Source organism: Rattus norvegicus, chromosome 8, assembly GCF_036323735.1.
Source record: "Rattus norvegicus strain BN/NHsdMcwi chromosome 8, GRCr8, whole genome shotgun sequence".
Taxonomy (NCBI): domain Eukaryota; kingdom Metazoa; phylum Chordata; class Mammalia; order Rodentia; family Muridae; genus Rattus; species Rattus norvegicus.
In genome coordinates this window covers 67,075,136-67,098,728 of record NC_086026.1, presented here as the reverse complement: position 1 = coordinate 67,098,728, position 23,593 = coordinate 67,075,136, and the positions used below count along the sequence as shown (strand labels likewise).

The 23,593-nt window shown below is 49.3% G+C and overlaps 1 protein-coding gene and 1 pseudogene across 5 annotated transcripts in view; both read left to right on the top strand.

Moving 5' to 3' along the window:
• The window catches only part of Arid3b (AT-rich interaction domain 3B), a 47,624-nt gene extending 38,036 nt beyond the window's left edge, over positions 1–9,588 (top strand). For 4 of the 5 annotated variants that reach the window (XM_006243171.3, XM_039081878.2, XM_039081877.2 and 1 more), the window contains 5 exons: positions 1,624–1,807; positions 2,960–3,270; positions 3,396–3,641; positions 4,683–4,781; positions 7,257–9,588. In XM_006243171.3, the coding sequence (XP_006243233.1) occupies positions 1,624–1,807; positions 2,960–3,270; positions 3,396–3,641; positions 4,683–4,781; positions 7,257–7,441 (1,025 nt within the window). In that variant the 3' untranslated portion in view covers positions 7,442–9,588. The remainder of the gene's footprint in view (positions 1–1,623; positions 1,808–2,959; positions 3,271–3,395; positions 3,642–4,682; positions 4,782–7,256) is intronic. The other variant, NM_001109001.1, reaches the window with a different exon arrangement.
• A 4,425-nt stretch (positions 9,589–14,013) lies between these two features.
• On the top strand, positions 14,014–22,427 carry Ssbp1-ps4 (single stranded DNA binding protein 1, pseudogene 4; annotated as a pseudogene).
• Positions 22,428–23,593: the final 1,166 nt, after the last annotated feature.

The window sequence follows — 23,593 nt, the reverse complement described above, 5'->3', positions numbered from 1 at the left end:
TTCACACTGCTTTCTCTTTGGGAATGGGGTCGTGGTAGAGGCATCCTGGGGATTGCACACAAAATTGCCCTCTGGTCTCCACATGCACATACAAAAACACTTGGCATATACAAATTCAGATGATTTTTTTTTTTTAATTTTAAATTTTGAGACAGGGTCTTACCATGTAACCCTGAATGGACTGGAACTCTCTATGTAGACCATGCTGGCCTTGAACTCACAGATCGTAGAAATCTACCTGGTTCTCCTTCCCAGGCGCTAGGATTATAAGCATGTGCCACCACGCCCATATATTTTGTGTGTTTTGCTGTGTGTGTCTGTGTACCGTGTGCATGCACTTCTCACAGAGGCCAAAAGAGGACATGAGATCAATGGGGACTAGAGTCATAGATGCTTGTGAATGAACCTGCACGTGGGTGCTGGGAATCAAACCCAGGAAGAACCACCAATACTCTTAACTGCTGAGCCATCTTTTTGGTCCCTGCATAAGATTTTTTTTTAAAGGGTGGGAACCCTTCATCCCATTCTCCTGCTTGGATTATCCTGTGAAACAGCAGAGGAACTGGATGTGTTGCCACATGTCAGAAGGGAGACTGAGACCAGCCTGGTCGACTTAGTTAAATCCTGCAAAAAAAGGAAAAAGACAGTGGTGAGGCCAAGGCGCTCAGCTGAGGGATAAAGCAGCAGCACTGGAAAGGAACAGCCTCTATTCAGGCTGGCCTGCCATTATGAGGCAACTCAGTAAGATGGGGGCAGGGAAGGGGTGGGGCAGCAGCAGTACAGTAAGAGGAGTTTGCCATCAAAAGGCAACAAGTCTCATTCACTGCCCCGGATGCTGACCCTTCCCTGCGGAATTCTCTCCTCTGACCTCCAGATCATTAATCCTGAGCTGCCAGATGACAGTCATCCATCACGCCTCCTGACGAGCATCCCAGCCTCCTGTGAAAGGACCTGGGCCCCTCCCTCAGTCCTGTCCCCCGGTGCTCATTAGTAGCCCTTCCTGCCCAGTGCCAGGTTCCTAATCAAGTCCTGGCTCCTCTCACTTCCCCTCTGGGCCCGTGGGCGGAAGCTGCCCTGACCCTCCCTCTTTAAGAGGCCAGGGGGAAGGGGGAGTGATTAGTGAGTGGGGAAAGAATTGTTGAGTGGCTTTTTATTCCCTGGGAGACCTTTATGTCCAGTAGCTACTTTGACTTGGCTAGTCATAAGAGAAAAAGAAAACAAGTCTCTCCATCCTGTCTCCGGAGAGAAGGCAGGCAGTCTACAGAGGAGCATGGCTAACTGCCCTCAGCACCAGTGGGGTTGCAGGCAGGTGGATGCTTTAGCAGGGCTTCAGCAGAAATTATTGCAAACAGAACACCCTCTTAATTCCTCTGCACCAGAAAAGCTGAAGGGACTCACGTCAGGCCACAAACCCCCCCTGTGTTGGGCCTCTCCTGCTTATTCCAAAGAGAGCTGACAGTGAGCCTAATTGCTGTTGGATCCAGAGCCCTTGGGGTCAGATGACACCTGTGAAGTTCACAAGCATTGTGTCTAGCCTGCCAGTGATGAACGTGCACAAATTTGATGACTTCTTGCTCAGTTTGACTGACCCAGCTCTCCCCCCCTCTTGTTGGACAATCACAGGCACCCCAATCAACCGGATTCCCATCATGGCCAAGCAGATCCTGGACCTGTATATGCTATATAAACTGGTCACAGAGAAAGGCGGCTTGGTGGAGATCATCAACAAGAAAATCTGGAGGGAGATCACCAAAGGCCTGAACCTGCCCACGTCCATCACCAGCGCTGCCTTCACCCTGAGGACCCAGTGAGTGGCCAGGGCTAAGAAGGAAGCCAAGCATGCAGTAGGTGTTTAGCCCTAAGTGAGGAAGGGAAGCAAATTCCTGACATGAAGAGCCTTAGAGATGAATCCCTCAGACCTGAAGAGCTTATTTTACTATTCTGTATGATTTAAACCTCACAATCTGTCCCGGCAAGTAGATAGCATCCCATTTTGTAGATTATGAGAACTAAATCTAGTCTATTTAGTCACTGCCATACTGGGCCAGAAGGCCTGAAATTCAGACTTGGGCTTCGTCCCTGCAATCTATGCTCTTCCGAGACTATGACCACACAAAAGGCCCCTCTTACTCTAGCCTTAGGCCTCAGGTCAGTGGTTGCTGACTTGTTTGGCCACTGATTAACTAGTTACAAGGGTTGACAGAAAACAGTCAATCCAAGAGTAGCCATGTAGAACAAAAGCCAGAGTGGCAAGTATTTTTCTGGAATGTTCTAGTTGCTCTGTGAGTGGATAATTGGCGTATCTTCAGGTAGCGTGCCCTGACCTTGTTGAGAGATGGTAAGGTTTTGGGGGCCAAAATGGCTCAGCGGGTGGATGCTTGCTGTCAAACCTGACTCCTGCAAGTTGTCCTCTGACCTCCATACCAGCACCGTGGCATGTGTGTGCTTATGTAATTAACACGTACACAAACACACAAAATGAGTGACTGTAAAAACAACAAACAGCACTTTCACCCATCAGGACTGTTAGAGACAGCAGTAACCAGAATGTCAGTGTGGGGGAGAATGGCCTGGGAACACAGGGCACACATACAAGGGCCGCCCTCCTGGGTCCCATACAGTGGGGAGACCAGCCTAACGAATCAGAAGGAGCAAAGAAGGCATGGTGGAACACAGGCCTCATTTCCCTAACGACATTCCAAAGGTTTGAGACCGGAGGGAAGATGTTAGCTAAGGCCCTCAGGTTCCCTTTATGACTGGTGCTTCAGATTGAAGCAGTGAAGCCTGAGCCTCCCGAGAAGCCTGGAGGAATGTGTGCTGTGAGCCTGGACTCTTTCTGCTATGTGTACCACACCCTGGCTCGTGCCTGACCACGGTTGCTTCCAAAACCAGATCTACTTAAACCGGACAGTCTCTGCCTGGCACTGTGTTCTGGATCACTCTCCCTCCTTCCCTGCAGGTACATGAAGTATCTATATGCCTATGAGTGTGAGAAGAAAGCGTTGAGCTCCCCAGCCGAACTACAGGCTGCCATCGATGGCAACCGTAGGGAAGGTCGGAGGCCCAGCTACAGCTCCTCCCTCTTTGGTTATTCTCCTGCTGCTGCTGCCGCCGCCGCTGCCGCCGCCGCCGCTGCTAGTGCTGCCTCTGCTGGGGCCCCTGCCCTTCTCTCGCCCCCCAAGATCCGCTTCTCCATCCTTGGGCTTGGCTCCAGCAGTGGCACCAATACCAGTAGCCCTCGGATACCCCCAGCATCTACTCTCAGGAAAGGTGAGTAGGGCCTTTGGAGGAAGGAAGGGATGGAGAAAGGAAGCCTCGTTTCCCTTCGCTCAGGGTGGGCCTTGTGGTGAAGGCGTAAGTTACAGTGGATGGGTCTAGCTCCGGTTCCTTCACAGGTGATGGAGTCCCAGTGCCTGTGCCAAATCGCCTGGCTGTGTCAGGACCTTTGGCAGGCCAGCAGGCTGGCAACCGGACTGGCACACTGGAGCAGCTACGGGAGCGTCTGGAATCAGGGGAGCCCCCTGAGAAGAAGGCATCGAGGTTGTCAGAGGAGGAGCAGCGCCTGGTGCAGCAGGCCTTTCAGCGCAACCTCTTCAGCATGGCGCGACAGCTCCCCATGAAGATCAGAATCAATGGCAGGGGTAAGCATCTGTGTATAACTCCATCTTCCCCTCATACCGACTGTCACACCCCAGCGCTACACAGGCTTAGGCCTGGCCTAGGAACCATTCTTTCCAGCCCTCCTTCCCATTGCCTTCACTGCCCTAGAAGAGTCCAGAACCAGAGAAAAGCCACTGGAGGTGTGTGTCTGCTTGCTGAGAGATCTTACCGCCTTAATGCTTTCTAAGTCAGAAGTTGCTTCAGGCACAGATGCTGTGCTCCCCCAACCCTGCCTTTTGATCTGTGTAAATTACAAGGCTTGCATCCACCCCAGTACCTTCCCAGTATAGGCTGTCATCAGGTCTGTCATTCCTGAGAAACAGCAGAGCCACCAGTGGCCTCGGGATTAAGAAGTAGGCAATGCATGTTTAGCAGAATGTGTGACATTCCCCCCTCCCCTCCTCATTTTTCTAGTTTCCCCCTTCTCAAAACACACGTTCCATTCCCCTCATTTTGCTCCCTGCATTCTCCTTCAAGCCCCCTTTCTATGCCATTGTTGCTGTGGTTCTCTGTTGAGCACACATGGGGAGCTGTGTGCTGAGAAGGGAGGCAGTGTGAGAGGAGCCCTCGGATCCCCAGTCAGCCTCTGTTGGATGATGGGTAGAGGGAACCATTCAGAGGACAATAGAAAAGCTAACTCACACGGAAGGAAGAGTGTTTGACTGTGGAGAGAGAGTCCCATGCACGGCCTCCTCATCGGGCAGGAAGGGCTGGGTGCTGGAGGCGAGCAATCCTTCTCCCTGAGACCTCACAGTTCACTCGGGTGCACCAGGCGCTTTGAGACCAGGGCTGACTTTCCAATTACTTCAGTATAGCAGGTGCTCCGTTAGGGTTGGCCTGCTGTCCCTTCCCTCTGTGAGTCGGGGAATTGAGTTGGCAGAAAGTCGGCTAGCCGGGCTCTGCTGCCAGCCATCAGAGGTAGTAGTAGAGGCAGATAGTGTTAGACTACAGATGAGCTTGACTAAGCAGCACCAGAAGATGGCGGGAGCTTGACCATGTCTGCTTTTTGACGGACTCCACAGAAGACAGAGCAGAGACTTCAGCTGCAGCACTGAACCTGACCACAAGCAACATTGGGAGCATCAATATGTCTGTGGATATTGATGGCATCACCTATACAGGTAGGTGTCCACAGCTATGGGAGGCCCACGCTGGCTGGAGGCCACGGTGCAGCTTCCCAGCTGGCCCTGCCTAACTCCCTCAGACACCTTGGGGTGGGGCGACTGGGCTGTCTTTTTACACTGACTTAGCAGTCCTAAGATAAAGAGGTAGCCTCAGACTGTAGGTACACTGATTGATGGTATGACGAGCCTTCCACAGTCCCAGGAACCTCTCGGTCGGTGTCTGGTGGGTTGAGGATGGATCTAGTGGGAGAACTACACATACATTTTAGCATATGTTAGCTGGGCCACCATCTACTGTGTAAGTCTTCCAGAGAACAAGAATCCTTTCTCTGACTGCAGAAAACTCCTCTGTTGTTCCGGGCCTTTTGGTACAGGGGGATCAAGACAGGGTTTCTCTGTGTAGCCCTGACTGTTCTAGAATTCATTCTATTGTTACCATAATTTTTAAAGTAACATTTTTCTCCACCCCAGCTAGCTCCCAAATAAACAGGACTCTAAGATTTATTTGATAAGCTTTACAGCACAGTGGCTGAGCAGTTACTAATCTATTCCATTCCTCTGAACTAATCTGGCACCCTCCCAGCCAAAATCCCCAAGATACTTGCATTTTAGTATCGGTCTGGCTCTCGCTGCTCCGGGTGTTTTCCCATGGTGTTTCTCCAACCCTCTTTTCATGGCAAATCCTCCTCTTCCCTCACCTCTCTCTTCCTCCTCCCTGACCCCTGTAGTACAGAATGAGACCTTGTCAAAAATAAATGAAATGCCAGCCGTGAGTCTGAGTGCTGCAGAAGCCAGCCTTGACCTGGGCATCGCCGGTTTTCAGTTGGAGCTCACAATCTAGGTGCCTGTTGTTTTGGTGGGTAATTGGGTTTTTATCTGTAATGAACAGATAGACCTCACAGGTGTTCAACATAGAGTTCACAAAGGCAACAGACACAGCCGACTCCCCAACTGTTGCATGTGTTCGGGACAGACTTGGGAATAAGCTAGGCCGAGTCTTGTTAAGCACCAGTTGATGAGCTTACAAGCTCAGGCTGGTGACATCTGCCTGTTTTCCCAAGGTATAAGGTATGTCAGCCGCCCGGTGAGCATTCACATGAAGGCCAGTAAAACCTTGTGTTCAAAACAGGGTATTTCCGTTGGGGATTTAGCTCAGTGGTAGAGAGCTTGCCTACCAAGCCCAAGGCCCTGGGTTCGGTCCCCAGCTCCGAAAAAAAGAAAAAAGAAAAAAAAAAAAAAAAAAAAAACAGGGTATTTCCCTAGGGATACCTCCCAGTCACTTGCAGGTTTACCAGCTACAAGCATCAAAGTTCAGCCAGGAAAAGAACAGGTGGTGCTGGAGAGATGGTTCAGTGGTTAAGAACACTGACTGCTCTTCCAAAGGTCCTGAGTTCAAATCCCAGCAACCACATGATGGCTCGCAACCATCTGTAAACTTATATATAATAAATAAATAAATCATATATAGAGAGAGAACAGGTTACTAGAAATAGCTATACTCGTGTGGCTTGCCAGTCTCCTGTACCCTCCTAGTGCCACTCATGATGTGGCTTGGGGCATGTGGAGCTGGGTAAAGTCCTGAAGAGAACAGAAGCTAGGAGTTATAGCCAGCTCTCAACATCTGCCTGTCATCTTGGGAGGAGGAAGTGGGCAACCTTCTTTCCTTCCAGGATAGGAAGGATCAGGAGTTGAGGCTCCCAGCACCCTGACAATGGGCCACTCACCTGTTTTGACCCTGTGTGCCCTAGGCTTTCTCTGTTGAGATGTGGTACCCAGGAACCTAAGGGTAGTCTCAAAATGCAGAGCCATGGGTTGGGGATTTAGCTCAGTGGTAGAGCGCTTGCCTAGCAAGCGCAAGGCCCTGGGTTCGGTCCCCAGCTCCGGAAAAAAAAAAAAAAAAAAAAAGAAAAGAAAAAAAAAAATGCAAAGCCATTATCCTTCATCAGCTCCCTTCCACCTGCTGCCTCTCACCTGTGCCTGCTGCCACTGCCAGGCCTGCTCCTCACAAATGTCTTCTGCTTAGAGCTTCCAGAGCTTCCGAACAGGCTCCTCTAGCTGTACAAGGCCACAGTGGGATGTGGGATAGCCCATCTCGCTGCTGTCTTGGGTTCTTTGGCCACCATCTCTTCAGTTTGCTGCTTTTTCCCTTTCAAGCAATGTAGACACTACTAACCACAAAAACCTTTCTGGGCTGTACTTCTGCTCCCCTCTCCAGAACCCTTATGATGTGCCCAAAAGCAGAGGTACACCAGTCTCAGAACAGTTGTCATTCTAGCAAAGATACTGTTTGCATGCTTGTCCTTCAGCAGTTTGTGAACCTTTGGTGACAGAACAATTGTCTGGGCTTCCACTGACATCTGGTGTGATAGGAAAGTGAAGCATACAGGGTTAGCCCAGCAGTCATGCCCTGTTTAACTGAACTGAGCTACAGACGCTCCTCCTTAGCCCATACTGCCTTTTCTCCCACCCCAGGTGTGCTTTTTGCCCAGAAACCAGTGGTCCACCTCATTGCGGGCTCTGCTCCCCAGAGCATTGGCAGCAGCGCCAGCAGCAGCAGCAGCAGCAGTAGCAGCAGCAGCAGCTCTCACTGCTCACCAAGTCCTACCTCATCCCGGGGTACCCCCAGTGCAGAGCCCTCCACCAGCTGGTCCCTCTGATGAGCAGCACTCTGCACCCACTCCCTACTCTCCTGCCAAGATTAAAGGAGATTGATGCACAGAGTTTACCTCACCTCATGGAGCCCACATCAGACACCATCTGGCCACATCTGGCCAAGCTCCATTCAGGTTCTGCTGTATTCTGGGGGCAGGACAGAGTAGCGTTGTCCAATCAGGGATTGTCTTGGAGAACTGGGTGGGGCATCTGGGCATCCAGCTTCCCCAGGGTTCCCCAGCCACCTCCCATCCCAGAGTAGTATATCGACAATCTGTAAGGCGACATGGGGCTGGAGGCTTTTCATTTCCCTTCCCCCTTAATTTATTTCCCTTCTGCTGCCTTCTGCCTTCACCCCAGGGTCACCAGACTCTTAGTCTGCGCAGTCCCCTGTGTTTAAATCCCATTTGGGGCTCTAGGAGTTAGGAACTTGTCTTCCTTGCTCTTGTTGGCATGGGATGAGCATGGTTTGGGAATGTGTCTTCCCAGGCCTCCTTTACTCTCTGGGTGTGGGCTTCCCATATCCAAGTCTTAAATTCATTCCTCAGGGCCCTGGAATACCTTTTTTGTTTTTCCTAAGAAAAAAGCATGTTATGGCTGGCTTTGGGTTCAGGGCCCCTCTGTGTATGGAGAGGAGGAAGCACTCATGGTGCCCAGGCTCTGATACCTATCTGACAAGACTCCGTTCTGATCCCCCAGCCTCGGCTCCCTGCCTGCCTATGTTGGCCAACTCTTCCAATATATCACTGGTCCTTGGCCCGTAACGTCGTCTCTTGGGGCCATTTCAGCCCCACCAGCCCAAGACATGCTGATGTCAGGCTCACTGAAATACCTCAGATTTGTAATTGTTGATATTTGATTCTTCAGGAAGTATTTGCATCTCTGTAATATTTTTTAATATGTGTTTTACTGACTTTAATTTTTAAATTTTTATTGTTGCTGTTGTAGCACCAAAGAAATGAAAGCCGATCACCCCAGCCAGGTGCAGTTTGCAGCCACCTCCCTCCAACCTGCCCATGCCCTGGCCAGGAGGTGTAGCAGGTAGGGTGACTCAGGGATCACCACAGCAGGCGAATAGGATGGAGGGACCCATTCCTGCTGGTGGATCCTGAAACCACACTGGTTCTTTCCACCACCCCCTACCCCAGCTGTCAGGGTAGGGCAGAGTATCTGTCTGCCCTTAGAACCCTCACCATGGGGCATAGGCAGAGATGGCTGTGGGCCCCGCCTGAGGCTGAGCTTCAGGGACAAGAGGATGCTAAGAGCTCTGTCTCCTGCTGGCATGCAGCTAGATCAGGCCACTGTGGTAGAGAAAGGGTGGTCCTTAAACAGGGCTCCATTCTCATCCCACTGTGCCTCACTCTGTTACATAAAGCATCACCCATACCCACCGGACTACTTGGGTTGTAGCAGTGGAGACCACGGCATGGCCCAGCAGTCCTGACTAGGACAAGAAAGGGAAAAGCTTATGCACATGCATACCTCAGCCTAGCAAGCACAGCACTGCTGACTTCTGGCTCTTATCCCTGCTCCAGGGCACACATTGTCAGTAACACACACACACAGCTCTTACACTGAGGTCTGACCCTCTTCTGCTCTCAGAAGCCTTATCCACGAGGCACATGCAGGGTTGGGCAAAGGACATTTGGGGAACGATGCTGTGAGAAGCTCATTTGACCAGTGTGTCTCAGGATTTAGTCATGAAGGATAGATTCTTCCTACCCAGAGGTGACTGGGACAGGGCTGCAAGACTTTTCTGGTCACCAAATACTCTTCCCTCAGGCAGCTTGTCCACCTGTCCCTCTCAATGCCCCTCACTGCCCTCAAGCCAGCAGCAGGCTCCTAGCCAGAAAATGCAAAAGCTGGGTGCCTTGTATGCCCAGCTTTAGGGCTATGGCCCAAGTGGCGCTTCCCCTACAGGTATAGTCCTGGAGGCCATGTGGCCATGTGGTTGGCCAGGACAGCGTCCTCCCCTTCTATGTCTTGTATGTATTCTAACCAGAAAGAAATGTGATAGCACATGGTAGCCTAGGCCGTGAATAAATACCTCAGACTCCCTCTCACAGCAAGTGTCTGTATATGTTGTGGTTATTTTCTGTCTTACATGTTCTCGAATGTTTATATTTCAATAAAGCTCTACCTCTTCACATGAGCCAGTCTGGGATCCTTTCACTGACTTGAACTGGACAAGGACCTTCAGAGTGCAAAGGGACTTCATGAGCTGAGCCTCAGGTCCCCAGCTCCTCCTAAACCTTCTCCCCCTTCACTGTCTGCTTGTGCAGAGGGTGGACCTCCATTTCTCAGCTCTGCTGTCAGAATCTCTTGACTACTATTCACCATAGCAGTGCTACTCGAGTGTCTGACTAGCAGGGGCCACCTCTGGCTTAGCAGACCCTTGATGACCCTTTCACTGGGTCACATTCGGAAGAGATGTGTGTGGGCCCTGGAAGGGCCCCGGGCTAATGGGTTTGTGTGTCATTGTATTTTAGAGAATGTTCTAACCATGGCACGGACTTAGAAGGGTGACCTAGAACTGGATGTCAGTCTGGGTGTAGATCCTTTCTGCCAGGCCGCTCACTCTTAGCAGAGTAGTAGGAGGAAAACCGCAGGGCAAGGCCCTCATGGGTTGATGGTGCCCCCTCTGTCCAGGACCACAAACAGCTGATCCCTCTCACACCACTCAGAGGCGCTAGAACCTTAGGAACAGATTCATTCTTCTCCATAGGCTGTGCGCAAGGATCTGGAGTTCAAGCTCATGAGATACATACTTGATCCTGTCCCCCAAAAAGGAAAAGAAAAAAGCTCCTAGCAGGATTCTTAGTAGGTGAAGGTCCTTGCTGCCAAGCCTGATGACCCCTGAGTGAAAACTGACTCCTGCCACTTGTCCTCTGACCTCCACACAAAATACAATTGTTTTAAAAGGGCGGAGGGAGTCTGGTAGAGTGGTACACATCTGTAATGCCAGCACCTGGCACACAGAAGCAAGATGGCTCAGCAGGTAAAAGCTCTTGTCCCAGGAGCTGACGCCTAGTTTGATTGGCAGTAGAGCACCACTCCCAGAGTTGTCCTCTGACTTTCATATACATGCTGGGGCACAAACATACCATACAAACCCTTTTTTCCCCCCCAGATAGGGTTTCTCTGTAGCCCCAGACTGGCCTCAAACACAGAGATCCACCTGTCTCTGCCTCCCAAGGCCTAGGATTAAAGGCATGCTCTCCCACCACCTGGCCAATTTTTTTTAAAAAAAATTTTTTTAAAGATGGATCTAGCCAAAGGGACACAGCTTTAATCCTAGCACTCAAGAAGCAGAGGCCTCCTGGCTGAGACATTGTAAGTTACAGGCCTGCTAGGGCTATAATGATGAGACCACACATATATGAGAACAGCAAGAGTAACCAGAAAGATGGGCAGAGTGAGTCGTCCTTTGCAGCTGTATGAACTACAATCCAGAAATGGAGAACATGCCTGTGAGAGAGATTCTGCTTGGTTGAGATGGGTGACACTTCTAGTCCGGACCTCTGAGGTAGGAACACACACCTCTGATCTGGATCTTGAGGTCAGAAGACACACACCTTTAATCTAGACCTTGAGGCAGGAAAACAAATATCCAGGCCACACTTTCTGCTGGAAGTCTGCATTAGGACGTGGAGGAAGAAAGGTTTTGTCCCTTGCCTGCTTGCTCTCACCTTGCTAGCGCATCACATATATATGTATATAAAGAGACTCATTTTATAAGCTCTGTGAATTTAGAGAACCCTAATATAATTAGGTCCCCTTAAGGAACAAGACTGAAATTATATATGTTAGAGTGGTTTACAGCTGGGATCTGAGTAATCTGGTGGTTCTCAACTTGTGGGTTGCTAACCCTTTGGGATGGAGGTCAAACCGTTCCATGGGGGACACATCAGATGTCCTTCATGTCAGGCATTCATGACTCATAACAGTAGCAAAGTTATAGTTATGAAGTAGCAATGAAAACTTTATGGCTGGGGGATCACATCAACGTGAGCTGTATTAAAGGGTCCCCCATTTAGGAAGGTTAAGAACTGCTGCAGTCCAACGGTGGCCAAGGGTCCAGCAGTTGTTCAAGCCACAACATGAATCCTAGGGAAGTCACAAAAGAGCTGCCAGTTTTCAGTCTACATTGGAACCTAAAAAAAAAAAAAAAAAAATAGTTTCTAGAACCAGGGACAGAATGGCTCAGGAACAGGACAGATGAACTTGTCAGTGAGAGTGAGAGAAAGCAGGATAAGAGCAAAAGCTACCTTCTTCCATTCTTTCTGTGTAGGCAGCCACTGGAAGATGTGGCCCAGATTAAGGTGGGTCTTCCACCTCAATTCAGCCAAGAAAAATCCCCCACAGAAATGCCCGAGTGCTTGGGTTTTAGTTACTTCCAGATGTACTCAAGTTGACAACCAAGATTAGCCATCACAGCTACCTAGGGAATTCCAGGCCCACCTAGGCTACATGAGATCCTATCTAAAAAATAAAAACTGACCATCACTTTAATCCCTAGTCACCAGCCGTGTGTCACGCCTAGAGCCAGCCTCAGGCTTCAGGGCCAGGAGGTAAGGAGTGACACTGTAGGGGGCTTGGAGACTGTCTCAGTTACCGTTCTGTTGCTGTGAGCAGACACCGTAACCCAAGACAACTTACCAGAAAGCATTTAATTCTGGACTTGCTTGTTGTACAGGTTAGTTACTCGTGATGGGAGGTAGACCGATATGGCACTGGAGCAGAGCAGAGAGCCTTACATCCTGATGCACAGGCAGGAGGAAGAGAGGCAGACAGTTGGTCTGGTGTGGACTTTGGAAACACAAAGCCCATCCCCAGTGATACACCTCCCCCAACTACCTGCTCCATAAGACTACACCTCCCAATCCTTTCCAAATAATTCATCAACTGAGTCTGAGAAACACACCAGGCCGCTGTAGTTCCTTCTATTTCAAGATGCCAGAGCGGGGGAAAATATTTTCAAACTTCACACCCCACCAATACACACACACACACACACACACACACACACACACACACACACACACACACACACACAGAGTCATCAAACCATAAAATAATAGCTATTAGGAACACTGCCTGCTCCTTCAGGAACTCTGATTTGATTCCTAATCTCTGCGTGGTGATCGCACCATCTGTAATTGCAATACTAGGGGATCCAGCGCCCTCTTCTGGCCTCCAAGGGCACCAAGCACACATGTGGTACACATGCATACATGCATGCATACATGCAAGCAAAATACACACACATTGAAAATAAAAACAAAGCCACACATGGTGGCAGATGCCTTGAATGCCAGTACTCAGAAAGAAGCAGTCATCTATGAAACAGAGTCCAGCTTGGTCCTGTTTCCAAAAAGACAAACTGGGAAAGAGTGCTTGCAAAGGTAGTAGTGAGATAGATTGTTGAAGGCTTCTTCATTACTAAGACAAAAGCAGACAGGAGAGCAGGAAACGTGGGTGTAGAGACGTAGGCTCCTCAGCCCTTGGGAGGTAGAGGCAGGACAATCAGAAGTTCAAGAATACCACTGGCTACATAAGGAGTGGGAGACTCCCTGAGCTGCACAGGACCCAGTCTGAAGAAAAAGGAGGCAGGAGCCACAAACAACCGTATTTCAGAAGATGAAGATAGAGCTGGAGAAGTAGCTCGGTGGGACTTGTGCCTGGCACTAGAGTAGCTCAGAAGACAGAACACAGCCGACTTCACTAGGAATCAAAGTGCACACACACTGCATAGCTCCGAGGTCGTACAGCCATACCCCGTCCGGATTAGTATGAGTGGTGGGGATTTCCTCCTTGGGGGCTGGGGGGAAGTGGCCTGACAGATTTGGAAACCAGTTTCTGAGTAAACGCTTGCCCCCCCAGGGCTCAGAAAAGTCACCCCTGGGTGTGTGTCACAGCAGTGAGCTCTGGAGGCAGCAATGAGCAGCCACTGAACCTGGCATGGGCTGGGGTCTCTCCTCTGGCATCTACACGGACTAAGTCCTTTTTATTTTTGTGGTGGTCTGAGTGAGGATGGTCCCCGTAAGCTCATATATTTGAATACTTGGTCCCCAGTTGGTGGACATGTTTGAGGAGGACTAGGGGCTGTGATCTTGTTGGAGGAGGTGTGACACTGGGGGAGGGCTTTGAGGTTTCAAAAAGCCCCACACCATACACGTCTCTCCTCGTTGACTCCTTGTGCAGCAAATGTGAGCTCTCAGCCTCTGCTTCAGTGCCTTGCCAGCGTGCCTGCCATGCTCCCTGCTGTGATGCCCATGGACTCCAACCCTTCGGACTGTTGGCACCAATAAACACTGTCTTTTATCAATTGCCTTGGCAATGGTAGTTTTCCTCCCAGCAGTGGAAATGTAACTAATTCAGTCCTCTACCTATTTATCAGGTAGGACTTACCATTTTTTTTTAACCTACTTTACAGATGAAGAAACAGGCAGAGAGGTTGAAAGGCTAGGCCCACAGTAGGCGGTGCTGGATTATCCACAACCACCATGCCAAGTGCCGTATGCCCAGTGCTCATGTTGTGCGGCCTGTGAAGCACTTACTGCTCATGGTACACATGTAAATATTGAGTAGGAGTGTGCTTGATGAGCCGAAGGGTGAGGATTGGACTCAAAATGGCGGCCCTCTTGAGAAGGAAAAAGGGAGGTAAAGGATCCACGGGTGTCTGTCAACAGGTCTTAGCTATACCCTGTGCCCATCCTGGGCCACCTGGTGGCCCTAGCACCCTGAGGTAAAAACCTCTGCTGCTATCCATGTGTCTTGGTTAGGGTTTCTATTGCTAAAGTAAGCTGGAGAGAAAAGGGTTTATGAAGTGGACACTTGAAGGGTTCTTTGGAAAGTCAGTTGTGTTGGATGGTGTTTTGCTGGGGCAAACATGTGAAGGAGTGTTTCACGGAAGCAGACATAGGTGAAAGGATGTTCTGCTAAAGCAAACATGTGAAAGGACACGTGATGAAGGATTCTTAGCTAACAACACGCATGTATTGGTCCGCCTTACATCCCGTAGTTGAGCTCCATTTGTTGGGACTCTATAGAGAGAAATGCACCAAAAAAAACCTGCTGGTGTGTTTCTTGCCACTTCTGAGGACTCAGGCTATTTGGAGGGAGTATAACTAGAACTTGATGGACAGTGATGGAGGCTGAGCTAGGCTTGCTGGTACAGCTTGCTGTGCTATGCTTGAGGGTCTTGAGTCCTCCCTGAGACAGGCACAGCCGAGAACTTCTCCTAGTACCTCCTGCTTGTTTGAGAAGAGGCTGAAGCCTGGCTGTCTCTGCTAGGCAGTGCCACCACTTCTGATTCCTGTTTGCTATCCCAACTCTACTGGACTGCTGCTGTATCCGTGAAGTGTTTGCGAGTGGATCAGGCTGCTACTGCTAACCTGTGAACTGAACTGCCAATTTCCAGACAACACAGATGGGAATTGCTAAAAAAAAAAAAAAAGAAAAGAAAAGAAAAAGAAAGAAAGAAAGAAGCAAAACCAACTTTCTAACAGGTCCACTTCCCATCCCATATCCTTTCTTTTCCACTACCTCTTGTGGGTGGTGGTGGCTACAAAGGAGGTTAAAGGGTTTAAGAACCATCATTAAAAACAGGATCTGATGGGCTGGAGAGATGGCTCAGCGGTTAAGAGCACTGACTGCTCTTCCAGAGGTCCTGAGTTCAATTCCCAGCAACCACATGGTGGCTCACACCCATCTGTAATGGGGATCAGATGCCCTCTTCTGATCTGTCTGAAAACAGCTACAGTGTACTCATAAATAAAATAAATCTTAAAAAAAAAAAAAAAGAGGGAAGTGAGCTGCTGGCAGTCTGGTCTTGCACGTCAGGAAAAGCCTAAAGATTAGGTTATAAGAAAACCGAAGCCATGTTTCGAAGACCTGTGTTACAGGTATTTCGTCAGTTTGTAAGACAGGAGTCTGAAGTAGCCAGCAGTTTGGTTCTTGAACGATCTCTGAATCGTGTTCAGTTACTTGGGCGAGTAGGTCAGGACCCTGTCATGAGACAGGTGGAGGGAAAAAAACCCAGTCACGATATTTTCTCTAGCAACAAATGAGATGTGGCGATCAGGGGACAGTGAAGTATACCAAATGAGTGACGTCAGTCAAAAGACGACATGGCACAGAATATCAGTGTTTCGGCCAGGCCTCAGAGATGTGGCTTATCAGTATGTGAAAAAGGAAGGCAAAATGGACTATGGTGAATACATGGATAAAAACAATGCGAGGTGGCAAGCAACAATAATCATAGCTGATAACATTATATTTCTGAGTGACCAGACTAGAGAAAAGCCATAGAACGGATGATTCTTTGTTGATCATTGTTTGGTACAGTCTCCTTTGCAAATCATGTACAGTTTGTAGTTTAAAGACAAAAATTAAAAATTTTATATAAAAAAATCCATTCCAAAAAAAAAACCAGGATCTGAACTAATTAAAGTTTATTTATTTATTTGGCTTATGCTTCCATATTCATTATTCAAGGAATAATTCATTATTGAAGGAAGTCAGGACAGGAACTCAACAGGGGACCCAGGAGGCAGGAGCTGATGCAGAAGCCGTGGAGGGGTGCTGCTTACTGGTTTGCTTCCCCTGGCTTGCTCAGCCTGCTTTCTTACTATTAAGGCCTGCCCCACTAACACAGCTGTAGCCATTTTGTTCCCTGTCTGCCAACTATTTCATACAGTCACTGTAAAATGCCTGCCAGCCATTGATGCAGAAAAATAACTCAATCCAGAGCAGGGTCATGCTGACCACACACCTTGTTATGTTGTATATGTTATGAGGTTTGCTAATCTTCAGAAACTCCACAACTATAAGCTCCACTTAGGACCCATCAAATTAAAGGTCAATATGAACAGTTGTATCTAGAATAGCTTGAATCATAGCCAACCACTGGTCAGCACTTCCAGCATCTCTGTATGATCTGTGGTTTTAGCCTTTATAAGCTGGCCCTGAGAAATATTCAGGGTCATAGATAGCTTCAGCTCCTGAAGTCTTGGCTATGTACATGATCAATCAGTCTTAGGTGTGCATTCAATAAACTATCCCTGTCTGACTGAGATCTGTGTTCATGTGGTTTGTGGGGGGATTCCTGAACCCCAACACTTACACTAGTTGAGATAATGCTTTACAATTGGATCTCATGGAGGCATTTCCTCAACTCCTTCCTCACTGATGACTCTAGCTTGTGTCCAGTTGACTTAAATCCAGCAAGTACACCATGACTGGCCACCTCTCCTCTGCTGGAGTTCCTCAGAGCCAGTGGAAGCAGAGCATGGCAGTGTGCCTAAAAACCCTGCACAAAGTCAAAGACCACAAACAGACTGTGTTCCTCCTCTGGCGGCGTGATGGTTGTCACCTGACCACATCTGGAATGAACTATAATTCAGAAATGGAGGGCACATCTGTGATCCAGATCTTGAGATATAGTGGCCACGAAAATCTTAGGCCAAGGCAAGGTTGCACATGCCTTTAATGTCATGAGATAGAGACAAGCAGATCCCTGAGTTCAAGGCCAGCCTGGGACAGAGCAAGTTCCAAATCCAACCTTTAATCTGGGTCATACCTTTTGCTGGAGGCCTACATAAAGACAATGGAAAAAGGAAGGGTTTGCTCTTTTTTGCCCCTTGTATTTACTTGCCAGCACATCTGCTGGAACCTACTTCTTCAGGATTCCAGCTTATACAGAAGACCAACGGAAACAACTAGCCTTGTGGGACTGAACAATTGCTAGATTCTCGGACTTCTCACAGCTGCCCAGTGTTGGGTTAGTTGGACGGCAAGCTCTAAGTCATTCCAATTATTTCCCTTTATAGAGTGACATTCCATTAGTTCTGTGATTCTAGAGAACCATGACTAATACAGAAGGAGAGCCATTATATTCTCTGAAGAAACAGAGGTCATCGTTAGAAGGAAAGGGATGTGGAGGTTGAGGGACTTGGCAAGAATTTTGAGCCATGACTGGATAGAAGGAACTGCTAAGGAATGGCATGCAGGCCAGGCAGTGGTGGCACACGCCTTTCATCTCACCACTTGGGAGGCAGAGGCAGACAGATATCTGAGATCGAGGCCAGCCTGGTCCAGAGTTAGAGTGGCTGGAATAGGAAGGGGTGGCTGTGGTTGCTGAGCTTGGGGACATTGAAGTACAAACCCAAACAATGACTAAGATACATGAAGGACAGGGGAGCCAGGCATAGTCCATATGTCTGTAGTACCAGCAGTTGAAGAGGCTGGGGCAGGAAGATCATTTAAGCCCAGGAACTTGAGACCAGCCCAGGCTACAAAACAAGGCCCCACACATCAAAAGACCAAGGCCAAGATGGTGAGAGGCGGGCAGTTTTAACAAGCTTGTGGCCTGCCCTACCCTGGAGCCACGGACACAAATAGGAGCTGGGGCAAGGAGTGGGGGAGGCTTAGGATGCTTCATCTATGGATGGTAGCCCCCTCCTGCTATAGGTCACCCCCAGAGGTCAAATTGACGTCTTCTCAATGTGTGAGACTCCCTTGACCTGTCTATAATCTCTCCATCAAATCTACATCCTGAGAAATAATCTGCTCTCACCAAAATCCAGCTCTCTCCATGTCGGGAAGTGGGGCATTTGGCAGGTGCCCATTTTTCCCTCACCCCACATCCAACGATTCAGGAAGGGATCCTCAATAGGTAGGCTGTGTAGAGGAACCACTGGGGCAATCCTAAAATGCTGAGTCAAGAGTCTCAGGAAACTCAGCAGAGAGGCAAGCAGGCACGGCTGAGTCTGTATACCCCTGCTGATATAGATGGGAGGGGGGAAATCAATGGCAGAGTAGGAAAGGACATCCAGGAAAAGAATGGCCAAGGGTTTGAGAGGACTCTTAGCTAGAGCCAGGCTGACTCCATGACAAGCTGCAAACTGGCCATTTGGGAGACTAGGCCTAAGTTTCTGTTTCCCAGAAATGAGAACCCAGATCCAGGAACCTATCTATGGTCAGCCAACCACAACAGTGGGCAGCCAATCTGAAGACACCTTGTCATCTGGCCTAAAGTAAAAATAGGTAGCTAGAATGAGTAAACAACCCCCCGGGATGTCTCCAGATCCCAACCAATTGTACAGTCAGCCAGACCCCTAGAGAGAGAGCTAACCAATCAAGGTAAAAGGACACAGACCCCTCCGTGGAATTCCCCTAACAATAAAAGCTGGGCCTGAGAGTCTACCAGAGGTCTCCAATCCCAAATGGGAGACCCATGCATGCAGGGAAGTCAGCTGAAGCGTTAGCTCTTTGCTTTTGCATACCACTTGAGTCTGGGGTGCCATTCCTGGGCAATCCTTGGACCCTAACAGTCATAGGGTTTCTATTTGCTGTGATGAAGCGCCATGACCAAAAGCTAACTGGAGAGGAAAGGGTTTATTCAGCTATCACTTCCTCCACTCTTCATCATGAAAGGGAATCAGGGAAGGAATTCAAACCGGGCAGGAACCTGAAGGCAGGAGCTGATGCAGAGACCAGTGCTGTTCACTGGCTTGCCCCTCATGGTTTGCTCAGCCTGCTTTCTTATAGAACCCAGGCCATCAGTCCAGGGATGGCACCAACCAAGGGCTGGATCCTCCCCTGATCAATTACTAATTAAGAAAATGCCCTACAGGCTGTCATGCCTACAACCTGATCTCATGGAGGCATTTTCTCAATTGAGGTTCCTTCCTTTCTGATGACTCTAGCTTGTGACAAGTTGAAATGAAACTAGCCAGCCCAATTGAGCCCTTGTCAGCTCGACACACAAACACATCATTGTTAAGCCATAACTTTTCCTTTCTTGTTCATCCCCAAGAACACACATTAATATGAGCATCACCATATAAAATATTGCAAGTCTTAAAAGTCTGACAGTCTTCACAAGCTCAAACACTTTAAAATTCTATTTAAAAATCCAAAGTCCTTTAAAAATCTAAAATATCTTTTAAAATTTAGTTTCTCTTAGGGCTGGAGAGATGAGTCAGAAGTTAGAAGTACTGACTGCCCTTCCAAAGGACCCAGGTTCAATTCCCAGCACCTGCATGACAGCTCACAACTGTCTATAACTCCAGCTCCAGGGGATCTGAAATCTTCACATAGACATATGTGCAGGCAAAACACCAACGAACATAGAGTAAAAATAAATAAATCATTAAAAATTTTTTCAGAGGTTAGGGATTTAGCTCAGTGGTAGAGCACTTGCCTAGCAAGTACAAGGCCCTGGGTTCGGTCCCCAGCTCCGAAAAAAAGAAAAAAAAATTTTTTTCAGTCAAACTGTGGGCTCCTATAAAAGCGAATAAATATTTCCTCCCTTTGAGAGGGAAGAATCAGGACACAGTCACAATCAGATCAAAGCAAAACCAAGCTCCAATGTGGAAATGACCCAGTGTCTAAAGTCTGGGATCTTCACAGTCTTCTGGACTCCTCCTAAGGGCTTGGGTCACCTCTCCGACTCCACCCTCTGTAGTGTACAGAGCTTGTCCTCTAGGCTTCGGTGGAGTCCGCTCCCTGCTACTGCTGTTTTGGGTGGTCTTTCCATGGTACTGGCATCTCCAAAATGCTGGGCCTGCTGCAGCTGGGCTGTACTTTCACCAGCAGCTTCTCCTGGGCTCTCTTCATGGTGCCAAACCTCAATTTCTCTGCATGACCCCTTCAGTCCTGGCCTGCCAACTGCTACTGAGGCTTCACCAATGGCCTCTCCTGACCGCTCACAGTGCCAAGCCTCAGCTGCTCCCCATGCCTTCAAAGCCAGTATCACCTGTTGGCCCTTTCACTACCAAGTTTGGTTGCCAACGCGAGGCACAACCTTAGCAACCTCGGACTAACACAGGTTCTGAGTGCTGACTCTCAGGAAGTACTTCCCAGAGGTTTCACCTCAGAGATGCTGGTCTCAAGCACAGCTAATTTCTAAGCTAGAGCTGGTGAGCATCAATTGTCTCAGTAAGGCAAAGGCTTACTTCCATGATGCTGGCCTCTTGTTAATCACTCTTTAGCCCCAGCTGATCAGACACTGTAGACCTCACAGAAAATGGCCCAGTAGGGTCATTGCTTCCCTCCAAAAACCTCACAAACCAGGCCTCCATCATCTTAATGATCAGCCTTCTTATCTTCCAAGCTCCCAAAGAAGATCCCACTAAGCTCTCAACGTTCAATGGCTTTTCTAGCCCAAATATTCCAAAGTCTTTTCATAATCCTTCCCCAAACATGGTCAGATCTGCTATAGTCTTGCCCATTACCCTGGTACCAGTTTATTCTGGTGCTAGTTTATCCTGGTACCAGTCTTAGTTGGGGTTATTATTGCTTGATGGAATACCACACCCAAAAGCAACTTGGGAAGGAAAGGGTTAACTCAACTTACACTTCCACATCACTGTTCATCGCTGGAATTGATCAGAACAGAAACTCAAACAGGGCAGAAACCTGGAAGCAGGAGCTGATGCAGAAGCCATGGAGAAATGAATCCTGCTCAGTGACTTCCTCATGACTTTCTCATGGCTTGCTTTCTTACAGAGGCCAGGACCACCAGCCCAGGGCTGGCACCACTCACAGTGGGCCTCCCATCCTCCCATCAGTCACTATTTAAGAAAATGTTCCACATGCTTGCCTGCAGCCTAGTCTTTTTTTTTTTTTAAGATTTATTTATTTTATGTATATGAGTACACTATAGCTGTCTTCAGACACACACCAGAAGAGGGCATCAGATCCCATTGCAGATGGCTGTGAGCCACCATGTGGTTGCTGGAATTTGAACTCAGGACCTCAGGAAGAGCAGTCAGTGCTCTTAACCACTGAGCCATCTCTCCTGCAGCCTAATCTTATGAAGACATTTTCTCAGTTGAGTCTCCTTCCTTTCTGATGACTATACACTGTTTCCTGCTGACATAAAACTAGCCAGCACAGCCAGATAAGCTGAGGGAGATGCAAACCCCAAACTGACCTCGCCTGTGGTTGTGGAGGACGCTCATGCCAACCAGCCGAGAGCAAGCACCTTTCCGACCTGGATTAGGAGACCAAGGAAGGACTTAGTGGTTCTTGAGCTGTGTGATCTGGGGCGAGCTACTCTCCTTGCAGTCTTCCTGCCTAGAAGGGGGATTATGCAGCTGTTTGAGGCACCAGTTCTGAGTCTCTAAAGCCAGTACTCGAGGGCTTTCCCAGCAGGACACAGGGTCGGTGCTGGCATCCCTATGACAGCAGGCACATGAAGCCATATGGGGTTCTTGCACCCCTAACAGATAAATCTGTCCCTTGCTCTCCTAGTCACAAGATCCACATGGAGACGGGCACACACATGGCCTCACCCATCAAAAGTCAGCAGTTTGGTCAGCACAGGCATTTTTTAGGCCCCATAGCAGACAGAGAGCAAGGACAAGATTTTAATGGAGGGATCTCTTACTGTAGCTACCTACCACACCATAGCCATAGAGCATGATCTCCCTGTTCCCCCAAGCAGTCCTTGTTTCTCTGTGTGTCCAGGTCCTTATGCCAGGTCCGCCTATCTCCTTAAAGTGGGCAGGGCTAACCTGGCCTCTGGAGCTTCAGGAGCACAGCTGTAACAGTCCCCAGTGCTCAGGGCCAGTTTTACAGAGCCTGGGCTTGTCCCCTGGCTCTCAGTTGTCTTCAGTGTTCTCCTGGTCTCCAGGGCTGGGATTGGGAGCTAGGAGCAGATGAGCAGAGGCTGACACCAAGAGACCAAGAGACACACGGTTACCTACGCGTGAGACAGAAAGGGGACACAGATGATAAACCTACTGAGAACCAGCTCAGCCCCAGCTGGGAATAGCCTTTGAATCTCTTCTTTCCCTCCAGTTTGCTGGTGAGCGACCAGGGCACAGAACAGTTCTGCACTCCTTGGGCTATTCAGGGAGGCAGTCACTCTGTCCACCCTATTAGTGGGTCCCCAGAGGCTGCAATGACCCTTAGTGTTGAGAGTGGTATCAGTCCTACTCCCTGAGGACACAGTTCTCCTAAGTCCCGGAATGCCTAGAGTCACCTAGATCCCTTTTAGGGATACTGATCAGTTGTCTAAAGTCCCCAAGAGAAGTTAGGGCTCCTCTCCTCAGGGTCCCAGAGTAAAATGTCTGAGCACAAGTGGGCCAATGCCACCACTCAGTGGGTGTCACATCAGTGACTACTGGCAGCCTCTCATATGTGTTTCTTGGTTTGGTAAGAAGTGTTTGTCAATGAAGCCTTGTCCATCAGACATGGGATAAACAGACCGTCACCGAAGCTAATGTGTAGGCCCCAGAACACAATGTACTTCCTGACTTCCAGCCTCCCTCAGTCTAACAGGACCCCAGCTCCAGGGAAAATCTGGGGGAAGGGGGACGGTCAGGAAGATAGCATCGACTGGTGTCACCCTCACCCCTGTACAGCCAGGGCTGTCGCTGCCCTCATTTTATAGACACATAGGTTTGGGGAAGCCTGGCTCCTACTCTGAGTGCTCAGTGGTCCAGTGTGAGCCCAGGGTTTCTGGGCTTGGAGGGCCACTCCTCTCCCACATATCACTCAGGTCCCCCATCATCCAAAGTCCTAGCTTAGCCCCTCTTCTTCCTCCCTGGATCCCCTGGCCAGGGAGAAAAGGCTAATCAGGAGGTACATTGGTTCAGCCCATGCACCTCCCCAACTTCACCTCCCTCTTGAAGGCTCACTTTCCAGAATGCCCCTGCCAATTTTCTGCAGATTCCGGGGTATGGGAGCTCCCCAACCTGAGTCCTCATTTGTCTACCAGCTCCTGCTCTAGAAGAGGAACCAGATGTCTATGATGGCTGTGTGGGAGGAGAGACAAATGGTTAACACACCCCTGGCTGGAGCCAGTGTGAGAGGGGGAGGTGACCAGCAGCACACCAGGGATTAGGCCTAGGATCCTGAGGGGCCTGACAGACAGCGTTAGAGGTGGGTGCTGATTGGCTACTCCTGTGTGGCCTCCAGGGTTCACACAAAGCCCACAGTTTGGAGGAGGTTGCTTCCAGAGTGGTCCAGATCCTTTCTAGCCCAGCCCATCACTTCACCAGCTCCCAGCCCACCTCTTGTGGGACTGAGAGAGGCAGTCTTGATCTGCTCCTTCCTCAAAGGCACAGTTCCTGGCAGGACTCAGGGCCCCACCCTCACTGGGTCCCTTCTGTGGTTGTGGATGCACCTAGAGAAGAGGTCTC